General features: G+C 43.9%; 3 protein-coding genes across 3 annotated transcripts; 1 reads left to right on the top strand and 2 right to left on the bottom strand.

Annotated features, from left to right (window-relative positions):
• Positions 1-815: 815 nt before the first annotated feature.
• Positions 816-1,229, bottom strand: HOO65_050473 (retrovirus polyprotein; the record flags this gene model as incomplete). Its single annotated transcript, XM_071000909.1, has 1 exon — positions 816-1,229. The coding sequence occupies one exon, from the start codon at positions 1,227-1,229 to the stop codon at positions 816-818; it is 414 nt and encodes a 137-aa protein (XP_070858532.1).
• Positions 1,230-2,621: 1,392 nt separating this feature from the next.
• Positions 2,622-2,843, bottom strand: HOO65_050474 (uncharacterized protein; the record flags this gene model as incomplete). Its single annotated transcript, XM_071000910.1, has 1 exon — positions 2,622-2,843. The coding sequence occupies one exon, from the start codon at positions 2,841-2,843 to the stop codon at positions 2,622-2,624; it is 222 nt and encodes a 73-aa protein (XP_070858533.1).
• Positions 2,844-10,438: 7,595 nt separating this feature from the next.
• On the top strand, positions 10,439-11,063 carry HOO65_050475 (PHD finger domain protein; the record flags this gene model as incomplete). Its single annotated transcript, XM_071003534.1, has 2 exons — positions 10,439-10,461; positions 10,574-11,063. 2 exons carry the CDS (start codon positions 10,439-10,441, stop codon positions 11,061-11,063), a joined length of 513 nt encoding a protein of 170 aa, XP_070858534.1.
• Positions 11,064-11,293: the final 230 nt, after the last annotated feature.

The following is an 11,293-nucleotide window of genomic DNA, read 5'->3' on the forward strand; positions in this document are numbered from 1 at the left end:
AGACATAAGATCAAGAGGATGAAAGAATGCTGAAAGAATAGCTCAGACTTGTATGGCTTCCAAGGATACAGACTAAATCCGTCCTTTTGATGCCCTACCATTCAGCTATTTGCCATCCTATTCTTCATCATCGGACGGAAATCCGCACCAGTCATCAGAGACTGGTTCATCATATCCATTGATATTGGTTAACCAGCAAACTCTGGCTAACCAGTAACAGTTTGTGTAAACTGTAGGGGGCTGCGGAACGTATGTAGGACTTGGAGCTGCCATAACGGCCTTGCCAGCAAGAGTGAGTAGTGTGGTTGCAATCCAGGACTGTATGGCTAGTGTATTAGTATTGGTTGATAATGAAGAAATTTGAAGTTGAAAAAGGAAGCTCAAAAGCAGGAGAGAGCTTAGAATCAGCTTATGGAAAAATGAGAGTTCGAGTGAAGAGCTTAGTCAACATGTAAAGTGTCTTGAATATGAAAAGTGATGAGAGTCTGAAGAGAAGCAAACACCAGCTGTTGTAGAGGAAGAGCAGTCCTTATATACATACATTCTCAAGCCCAAGCTACACAGCTGTACATCTCTGCGATTACAACTGGGCTTACCTCGACTCGATTAAAAGATGCTCTGTTCCAGTAATGTGATACACTGTAAGCTGCTATATTGCTCGTGGTGGTAAAGCATACTGAGGCTTCATAGATTTATCTCATTATTAGACATGAAGCCATACCATGCGCCACCACCCTTTCGACAACCCAAGGCAGGCCCCAACCATTTGGGAATATCTGAGGCTTTTCTTGTACAGCTAGTATCTCTCGCTGATTTTAAAGCGGCGCTTCAAAGGGTGTGAGGTTCTTATTTTGCAAAGGGTGAAGGGGGACTAGGATTAGAGGCGACTTCCATGCCTCTGGGTCTTTGCCAGGACTTTTACCCTGGATGGCTGCAGTGATGTGCTGGTAGAATCGTTGCCACGAGATGTACCCTCGATTGCAGTCTATCGTCCAAGGAGTCGTGTGGAGGTCTTGGTCCCGCCGTGACAGGGCCTCAGAGGTGACTTGTGCAGTTCCAGGTCTGTGTACAGGAGTAAAGCCGAGCCCAGATAGCTCATAGGACCAGCGGCGTTGGCGTTCCGAAAGGGTCTGACGGGTCGGGAAGTAAACGAGGTTGTGGTGATCAGCGTGTACTTGGAATGTGACACCAGCCAGTATTTCAAACAGGAGAAGATTGCCAGTCAGCATTTCTTTGTCATGGATAGGGCAGTTAACTTCAGCAGGGGTAAGGTTGGACAAAAGATATGCAACATGCTTTAGAATTGATTGTATTCATTCTTCGCTCTTTCCTTCGTCAGCCCCTGAGTACTTCGACTATGAAATATGTTGTGTTTTATAATTGTCTTGTTCTGTGACAATATAGGTCCAGTATTTCCATTTAAGTTTCCTTACAGTTCTATCTTTTCCTTTCTCCCACGTTCAGTTACCCCTTTCCTTAAATGCTGGCTTTCTTTGATCCGTAGGGTTGGCACGCGACAGGATCTTGTTGTAGAATTGCTTCTATTCGATCCTCACTCTCCTTTGTCAAACCCTGAGTATAGCGACTATGATATGTGTTGTAGAGAATCTACCCACTTATCAAGCCAGTAGCATATATGATCAGAATATCGATAGGTGACACTCTCTTCTACTACAATGCTTCGAAGCCTGATGAAACTATTATGTGTTCTAATTCTCTCTTCTTGGGCTTTTCTGTTCGGTGTGTCGGCTATCCTATAGCGTAAGCGCAAAATGCAAAGAACCCCGTGGCTAGGGCTATGAGCAAAACCTCGCTATAGAGCACCCTAGTTTCCCAAGAGCTTTTTCCAAGGAGTGGCCCATGTTCGTCTTAGGTAAGACCTTCTATTGATCCTGACCAGTGTCTTTTAAAGTTTAAGAGATACGATCTAAACGTCCTTTCTTGTACTAACTAAGTAATAAGCACAATGGACTGGCTTCGCGCATCCAAATGAAAGAAACGTTGCAAAGGCTGGGCCTGATAGACTAGCCCTCCACACTAGAGGACATGGTGGTTTTGTAGTGGTATTTAGAACACTGTGAGCTTTCATTTCTACATGGATAGTATGCCTTCGTTTGGGCGGTATTTTTGATTCTTTTTGTTTTCTCTCTTCCAATGAACACCAAGATATATTCAACATTGAAACACACTGACTTGGGAAACTGGATATACTAAGGAACAATATCGGCTGAAAGTTCCATCCCAAGGACTAAACTCCGGTATCTCCAATTTGAGCTTAAACAACAGAAGTTAAGATTAGTTGAATGACTGAGATGGGCACCACCCTGTGGGATCGTTCTTTCAAGTTCAGTTTAGGATCTTGCTACAACTTGCTAGACTGTAGCTTGCTAAAAGCAAAGGTCCAACACAAGTCATTCAACATTTCACCAAACCATTCCAACAGTTCAACATCGAGCAATTCTTAGACACTCATGTACGGATATATTTTTAGTAGTATAGCCTAACTCAAATATTTGTCTGAATGATAGTTTCGGCGGTTAGGACTGCTATTCATCGCCAATCTCATCCTTGTCCTAGCTATCTCTATGTTGAAGGTAGTTCTACCAAGGGCTGACAAGCTGCTACTGCATGCACCACGCATCAGGAACCGAAAAGGCCACACCATCATCGCCAACGCAAACACAAACATCACCTGCGAAAGAGCAGATTATGTTCTCACGTCCAGCACCACCGACATCATCATCAAACTTTTTGTTCTCGCCAACATTTTGAATGTCGCCAGGAGGAGCTGCCAGAGCACTGGCAGCAAAGACGAGAAGTAGGGTAACAGTCCAGCGTTGCATGATTGTGGAGTGATAGTTTCTGGTTAATGATTTGTAGAGGGGACTTTGCAATGGCAAAGATGTTGTAACAAAATTCAGGATTGAAGAAGAAGAGAGTAGTAAGAAGGCTCAAGAAGAGGCTGTGAGCGAAGTCGAGGTATGAGAAGTATAAAACCGATGTTCTGGAGACAGAAGACAAGAATCCACATGTGCGAGGTGAGACGCCTTTATATGCTTGGTTGAACTTTTCCCAAGCAAGTCTGAGCACATTCAATAATGTCACCAGTTTGACATCACTAGAGCTACATCGGCATCACCAATGCGAAAGAGAGTCACGAAATTAAGAATGCCGCGCATCTAAGAACGATATATAACAGCTATGTTCACCTCGGCATCGAAGCACAAGATAACAGAGCTACCATGGGTGGACAAACACAGTTGCAGGCCTAATGCTGGCCAATGGGCTGTGTTTGGTGTTCTGGAAGAAGACTTACCCTCTATCCCTTTCACACCGCTCAGTCGAAAGGGGGGGGGGGCTAGGACTTTCATGAATGCGGATTTGAGATAAATGTGACTAAAGGCTTTCCAATCGAGAGAGCAAGCTTCACAGAACTAGCAAGAGTTTCGCGTTGAGTGCGCCGTCTATTCATTCTACTCCCTGGTGTATTTGTAGTCAACATTGTAGAGCCTAGTAGCTTGTCAGGTACTCTGTTTGTGGTCTTGATAGAATGAAGGACCAAGAGTAGCCTGGGTACTGTAAGTGGAATTTCATCTGCTAAATACGCAAAGCACCTGTATTGAAGGATGAGCTTAGGACAATTATACACTGGCTTACAAGTCGCGTTATTCTTCTTATCCTCATTATTCCCATGTATGAGATGGTAAATTGCGAAGGCTGGATCCCAAGCTAATGACTAGTATACCTGCAGCAGAAGTCTCATTGCCGGGGCTGTAAGCTTCTTTGGTTCTCCTTAATAGCAGGTACATTTGTAGTTTTCATGAGCCATGTTAACAATAATGCCAATTTTCCCAAGATATAGTCATGTAAATTTGGAGGCCCTTCTATACTTTAGTCTGAACTCAAGCATATTTCGCGCAGGTAGAAAATCAGCTATGTATCGTTTCCTTGAACGACGTTGGTCGTGATTGAGGCAGTGCCTATATGTGGCTTCATTCTAGAACAAGATAATTTAATGTGACGGGTCTTTCCATGTCACAGTTCCCTTATATTATTCGGGAATATTTCTCTTAATGCCTGCCCTTAAATCCGAGAGTGTAAAAGCTTTGGAAGCATTCTCAGCATCAAATAGATAATGTCTTCTAGTAGGGTTATGGTGTTGTTTGAGAAACAGGGCTAGTGACAACCGGATAGGCTAGTGTCTGGATTGCTCGCATGCAAGTAGTTTGTTGGAGCTGCCTCTCGAATCTCGCATCGAGTGCTTCTGTTGTAAATGGCGCCATTAGGGTACATGGAATAGTGGGATAGATTAGCAAGAGGGCTGTGGTAATGGAGGAGATGAAGTATCGCAAATATAAGTCAAGGCCATTAGATCCCGTGGGCGTGAATCTTTTCGAACCTGATTTCAACATACTAATAAGCTGGTGGTTGTCAGGCAGATGTACCATCTTGTATTTGGATCTATGCCCTGTAAATTTGGTATCATCTATCTCTCCATCTTTGCGATATAGAGCTTTTGATTGAAGTTGTTCTGTATCTAGCCAAGTCTAGTCTGAGGAGCGTATCTCAGCCGGTTCATATATCCATCACTACCTTGTTCTAGATCGAGCACATGGGCCTTAGTAGAAGGCCCTTGATGTCTGATACTAACCCTAACAATTGGGCGAACTGGATCAGGATCTGTAGAATAGATCTTAAATGTTGAATCAGTTAGTTTATTAAAGGGTTTAAGTCTATGCTACGTCCTGGAACTATTCCTTTCGTATTGTGGTGTCAATCATGTTCATGTGATCAGCCACAATAGGCTCGGATAAGTGGGGCACGTATGGGACGCCACTTAACATATATACCGCGCCACGCAACAGGATCAGCAATCCTGATAACCCTGACTTAGGTGACTGACAGTAGCACAAATCGGCGCCTAATTGGGCCCCCAATAGAGGGCGGGGCGCATACAGGCAAGGGGGGAGCGCATATACACGTCGCCAAAACAAGGGAGAGCGCTTAGAGTCAAGTGCATAAGACTTGACTGATTGTAAAAGTGACTCTCGAAATTCATATTCGCTTTCAAGTGGGACACAATTGCCAGGGAACAAAGCTACGACCTGCATTAAGGCTTGTCCCATTCTTGCTTTACCTACTTCTCAATAGTTAGAGCGATGTTGCCGCAGTTGCACGTGTCGTGTTGGCGATTAGCGATGCCTAAAGTGAATGCCTACATAACCCGCACATGTACTTGTGTGATTTTATAGCGACTGGTACCTATCCAAGGAGGAGGAGTAGCTTTTGCGATACCAGATATGCGGAGATCCCGTTCAAACCTAGTTCAACTTTTTCAAGACCGAAGAAGTCGCTCCGATAGAACCCACAGTGCTGCTGATATCTACTGTGCAACCATCATCAAGCTAAGAATTACACGCTATTCTTGTGCCTCTCTACTACACAATAACCTCAAGGAACATTCTGTCAGTCATCAAGTGTGACATGGTATGTATGTAGTGCTAAAGCAAAAAGAGGAACTCGGTCAACATGACAGAGTTGAATACGTAGTTCTTGAGCCATCTATTCAACAGATAACTAGTATTGATAATGCGATTTAAGCACCCGCATTGGCTGGCAAGAGTTTTATTAGTCGATTCTAGGCGGGGTCTAGGCATTGCTCCACGTGTGCCATAGTATAGGTGTGTTGGTGTACAGTAGGGACCTGTGATTTCATAGTTACCCTAAATATGGCCGCTCATCTCCCTCATCAAAAGCTCTATATCGCAAAGATAGGCAGATAGATATTACTAAATTTACAGAGCATTGGTCCAGATGCAAGATAGTACATCTGTCTAATACCAGCTTATTATTATGTTGAAAGTGGAGTCGAAAGTTTACACTCACACCGCAACTATTGGCCTTCACTCATATTTGAAATGCTTCATCTCCTCCTTTACCACAGCCCTTTTGTTAATTTATCCCACTATGTCATACACCCTAATGGTGCAGTTTACAACAACAGCACTTGATGTGAGATTCGAGATGCAGCTCCAACAAACCACTTGCATGCGAGCAAGCTAGACGTCAGGCTAGCCCGTTATCACTAGCCCCGTTTCTCGAAGAACTCCATAACCTTACTAAAAGATATTATCTATGAGATCCTTGGAATGCTGCCAACGCTTTTGCACAGCCGGAGTTAGGGGCGGGCATAGAGAAACCTATCTCCGAATAAGTTGAAATAAGTTAAGGGAACTACGACACGGAAAGACCCGTCCAATAAATTGTCTTGTTCTAGAATTAAGCTACATATAAGCGCTATCTTAACCACAACACAATAAACGTTATTCAAGGACGTGATGCATAGCTATGTTTCAGCTTACATGAAAGCTGCTCGAGTTCAGACTCAAGTATACAAGGGCCTCTAGAATCATAGGCCTCTATCTTAGGAAAAATTACCATTTTTGCTCATAAAGCTCATGAATATCACAAAAGCAACTGTTATTAATGACAATCAAAGAGGCTTATAGCCCTGGCAATGTAGTTTCTGTTGAGGGTATGCTAGCCACTAGCATGGCATGCTGCCTTTGAAATTTGCCTACTCACACATAGGAATAATCAGGAGTCAAAAGAATAACGTGACTTATAAGCCAGTGTATAATTGTCCTAAGCTCATCCTTGATGCAGGTCTTATTAAGCAGATGAAATTCCAGCCACAGGGCCCAGGCTACTCTTAGTCCTCCAGCCTATCAATACCAAAAACACAGTATCCGACAACAATATTGATTTCAAAATACGGTGGGGAGTAGAATGAAGAGACGGCACACTCAACGCGAAGCCCTTGCTAGTTCTGGGAAGCTCGCTCTCTCCATTGGGGAACCTTTAGTCACACTTACGTCAAACCCGCATTCGAGAGGCTCCTCGCCCGCCCCCCCTCCCCCCCCCCTTTCGACTGAGCGGTGTAGAAGGGATACATGGTAAGTCTTCTTCCAGAACACCAACGACAGCCCATCGGCCAACATTGGGCCTGTAACTGTGTTTTCCCGCCTGTGAGCCGTGCTATGTAAGAATGGGTTGTCGATATTTATGGAAGAAGATGGCTTTGGAGTAGCACAATAATTATGTAACATAATGAAAAAAATCACTTATTCTAGAGCCGGACGGGAAAACAGGAAGGGTAGATGTAAAAGCTTCTAGGGAAGACGGGATTAGTCCTCGTGCTTCGTCGGCTGCATTAAAGTCTGAGCTACGAAAGGCGATCGCTGTAATTGAACTTCCACTTTCCGCTTTTCTAGAAACCTGCTGGAGTTCGAACTTAAAGATATAATATGCGAGCCATGGCAACTGTGTTATCATGTGCCTCGATGCTGAGGTGAACATAGCTGCTAAATAATGTTTTCAGATGTGTGGCATACTTAATTTGGTGACCCTCTTTCGCGATCTTGATGCCGAGGTAGCTCTGGTCGTGTGTAATTGGCAACATGTTTGAATGTGCTTAGACTTGCTTGAAAAGCTTTCAGACAAGTATAGAAGGGGGTCTCACTTCGCAACATGTAGATCCTTTTCTTCTTTCTCCGGAACATCGGTTTTATACTTCTCATATCTCGACTTCGCTCATAGCCTCTTCTTGAGCCTCCTTACCACTCTCTTCTTCTTCAATCCTTCATTTCTTTTACAATATCTTTGCCATTGCAACGTCCCCTCTACAAAACATTAACCAGAAACTATCACTCGACAATCATGCAACGCTGGACTGTTACTCTACTTCTCGCCTTTGCTGCCAGTGCTCTGGCAACTCGTCCTAGCAACCTTCAAAATCGCGGCGATGGTCAAGATCCTGATCCTGATGCCCTTGGACGTGGGGGAATACACTGCTTTTTGATAGATGGGATTTGTATGTGCGTTGACGAGGATGATGTAACCTTCGAGGCTCCTGAGGAGTGGTGCCGGCAGTAAGAGGTTTTCAGCCTTTGGTAGAACTACCCTCAGCATAGAGGTAGCCAGGATCAAGTTAAGATTGGCAATGAATACCAGTCTAAACCTCCTAAGATATCTTTCCGGCCAATACTTGAGTTAAGCTATGATACAAAAGTATATTCCTAAGTCAGGGTTACCAAGATTGCTGACCCTGATCCAGTTCGCCCAAACGTTAGGGTTAGTATCAGACATCAAGGGCCTTCTTCCAAGGCCCATGTGCTTGATGTAGAACATGGTGGTGATAGATATATAAGCCGGCTGAGATCAGCTCCTCGGACTAGACTTGGATAGATACGGAACAACTTCAACAATCACTCATTCTCCTTCTTCCTCTTCTTCACAGGACATTCAGTACATCCTCCTAATATCTACTGGTATTAGGATACTCTGGAGTTAGATTAAATTGAATATATTCTCTATGCAAAATCACCACAACATCATGTCAGGACATGACTAATACGGATCTCGACTGATTTGAATAAACCTCATCTACCCCTTCGTTGGGCGAAATAAACAGTCACCCACCAAAACTCGGCACTTTCACTTATACACAGCTTGGCCAAAATGAACATTATTTAAAAATGACTTCTTCTATTAAGTATAGAATTGATTAAAATCACTAGTTCTTTTCACAAACTGTCAATCAGTCCACCCTATCCATGTAGGTAGTAGTGAGGAAATATTACCAGTTCAATCCCCAATTTCCTTCCCACTCCTTTCCAATATCATTACTAATAGTCTCTCATGGCATGATCAGAGTGACTTCATCGCGGCCTCGTTAGAAATGTACAGAAGATGATATGGCTGAGGCTGTATTGGATGTCACCGACAATGTCTTTTGGCCTTCTCAGGCGTCCCAGCGACGGGCAGTGCCTCCAACCGCTCTAATCGACAGACTTGATGGCCAGACGGCCGTGGAAGAGCATTTCCAGCCTGGCCAACAGTTATTCAAGGATCAGGAAGACAAACTGGTTTCTAGACTATTCGTGAGAAGTGGCAGGAGGAGTGGCCTATAAAAGGCAAATTCGCCTGGTTAGATGAAGGAGGAAGGATCCCCATCGAATGTCTTAGTCAACTCCATTGTCCCTGGTTTTCTCTACAAGTCATAGACGTTAATTCTAGTTCCAGTTACTTATTTTTTTCATCCTTGTTCAACGTTGCACAAAAGAGTGACTGCAGGCCTAGAGAGTTACCAGCAATTGGATAATTTCTCGAGCTAAGGCTCTACGGCATCTAGGGATTCAAGAGGATAGGCTGAATCACGGGTTAAGAAGGACTCCAGAGCGGGCGCCATATTTCGGGCTGGATGACAAGCCAAAGCCTAGGCTCCACATTCGTGATCTTGAGTTTAATGAAACATCAAAGACACGGAGACGGTATAACGTGATGGCCAAAAGGTTTGAGGCACATCAGCAGACGTTGGGCGGCATATGCCATGCGGATTGCTAGTCTAGAGAAGGAGCTAGCTCGCCTAAAAAGAGGGAAGAAGATGAAGGCTATACCTGATCTCAATGAGCGTTTCGTAACTTTAAGCAAAGCTCAAGCGGCCGGGGAAGATATTTCCGAAGAAAAAGTGAAAAAGAAGCTTGTTGTGGGAGATGACGGCTCTTAGGACAATTTAGGATCAGAATTAGAGGCTGCCTCTGTCAGTAACCTAAGTCAGAGTTACCAGGATTGCGGACCCTGATCTAGTTCGCCCAAACGTTAGGGTTAGAACCAGACATAAAGGGCCTTCTTCCAAAACCCGTGATGATGGATATATAAATCGGTTGAGAAATGCTCTTCACACACGATATCGATAGACAGAATAATTTCAATAATCGTATATTTCTTTTTCTCTATTTTACAGAACATTCAGTACGTCCTCCTAATATTTACTGTTAGCTTCGGTTATTGAAGTTGGAGACGAAAGCACACCACCTCAGCGAACCACTACACCTGGAACACTGACATCAAGAGCTTAACTTCAATAGATATATTAATGGTAAGCTTAAATGAGGTGGCAGCTTGCAGAAAATTTCTATTTTAGCTGAATTCTATGTAAAAGAAGTAGGTACTTAAGTTTTGGTCGTAGAATCTCTTTTTTGCGTGACCAAAGGGTTGTAGAAAGAGTGACGGCGCATGTGAGATCGTGACCTTCTATATAGGATATCGTAGGATATAGCCAAGGTGTACTTGAATGACTCGTTGAAACAGCTATAAGCCGTCTAGGACTGGCTGAGGGCGCGCCGTAGAGTAGATGCTCTAGCACAGGACTGCAACGCACGTGGTGGGCAGTTGAAGCCAAGGCAAAAGTGACAGTACATATCAGGAAGACACAGTGAATGTCCTTATCATGAGAAGAAGAAGGAATAAGTGATTATTGATGTTGTTCTATGTCTGTCTAATTCTTGATTGAAGAGCGGATCTCAACCGATTTATGTATGCATCACTACCAACACATGACCCTGGAAAAGTCTCTTTGTGTCAGATACTAGCCCTAATGTTTGGCCGAACTTGGTCAGGGTCAGCAATCCTAGTGACCCTGACTCAGATTACCAACAAAAAAACCCGTCTAAATTACAAAGTATTTTGTGTACATAGCGTAGTGATCGTAGACCCGCTAATAACTGCACAGTTCTGAGCAATTTACGCAGCCTGTATTGCAAATAGGGGAGTACACCGCTGTCAAGACTGGGTTTTCTATCCCACCACTTGAAGCAGAGAATATTATATTCATCGCTGCCAACAGCAAAGTTCCTGTGCCAAAAGTTCATGATCATGTTGTCGATCCGGAAACTCAAAAGAGATGTATCGTCATGGACTACATCCCTAGCATCAACCTAGAGGAACTATTGCCGTCTCTCACATTAACCGAGAAGAAGACCATTAGCAAGCGGATCAAGGATGCAATCGACGAGCTACGGCGGGTTCCGGCACAGGGCTACCTCGGGAGTTTGACACGCGCACCTTATGCCGAAGGTGTTTTTTCTACACCAGATGATAATCCCTTGATTTCTGGAGCCCTCCCTACATCCACCATGTATGCATATCTCAAGCTACTTCTTTTCAAGTATTTTACGGAAAGACCGACTTGTATGATCGCCGAGCTAACCTTTCAACCGTAAGACCCTTCTTTAGCTATGACAGCGGTTCACAAAAAGTTCAGATGTAACCATAGGGCTGGCTGTCGGCAGCTAGTTGTTGTAGTGGGGTATGTAGAGGAGGTTTGGAAGTGGGCTCGACCCTGGAACCAAGCACTATAAGATATACTTGTCTTATGGCCTTGTCTTGATTTCGTGTTACCTTCTTACCTTCTCAAACATGTTAGTTGAGTACTTTTATACGTGGATAAAGC

The sequence above is a fragment of the Ceratocystis lukuohia genome (genome assembly GCF_044167205.1).
Source record: "Ceratocystis lukuohia strain C4212 chromosome Unknown Supercontig5_pilon, whole genome shotgun sequence".
NCBI lineage: Eukaryota > Fungi > Ascomycota > Sordariomycetes > Microascales > Ceratocystidaceae > Ceratocystis > Ceratocystis lukuohia.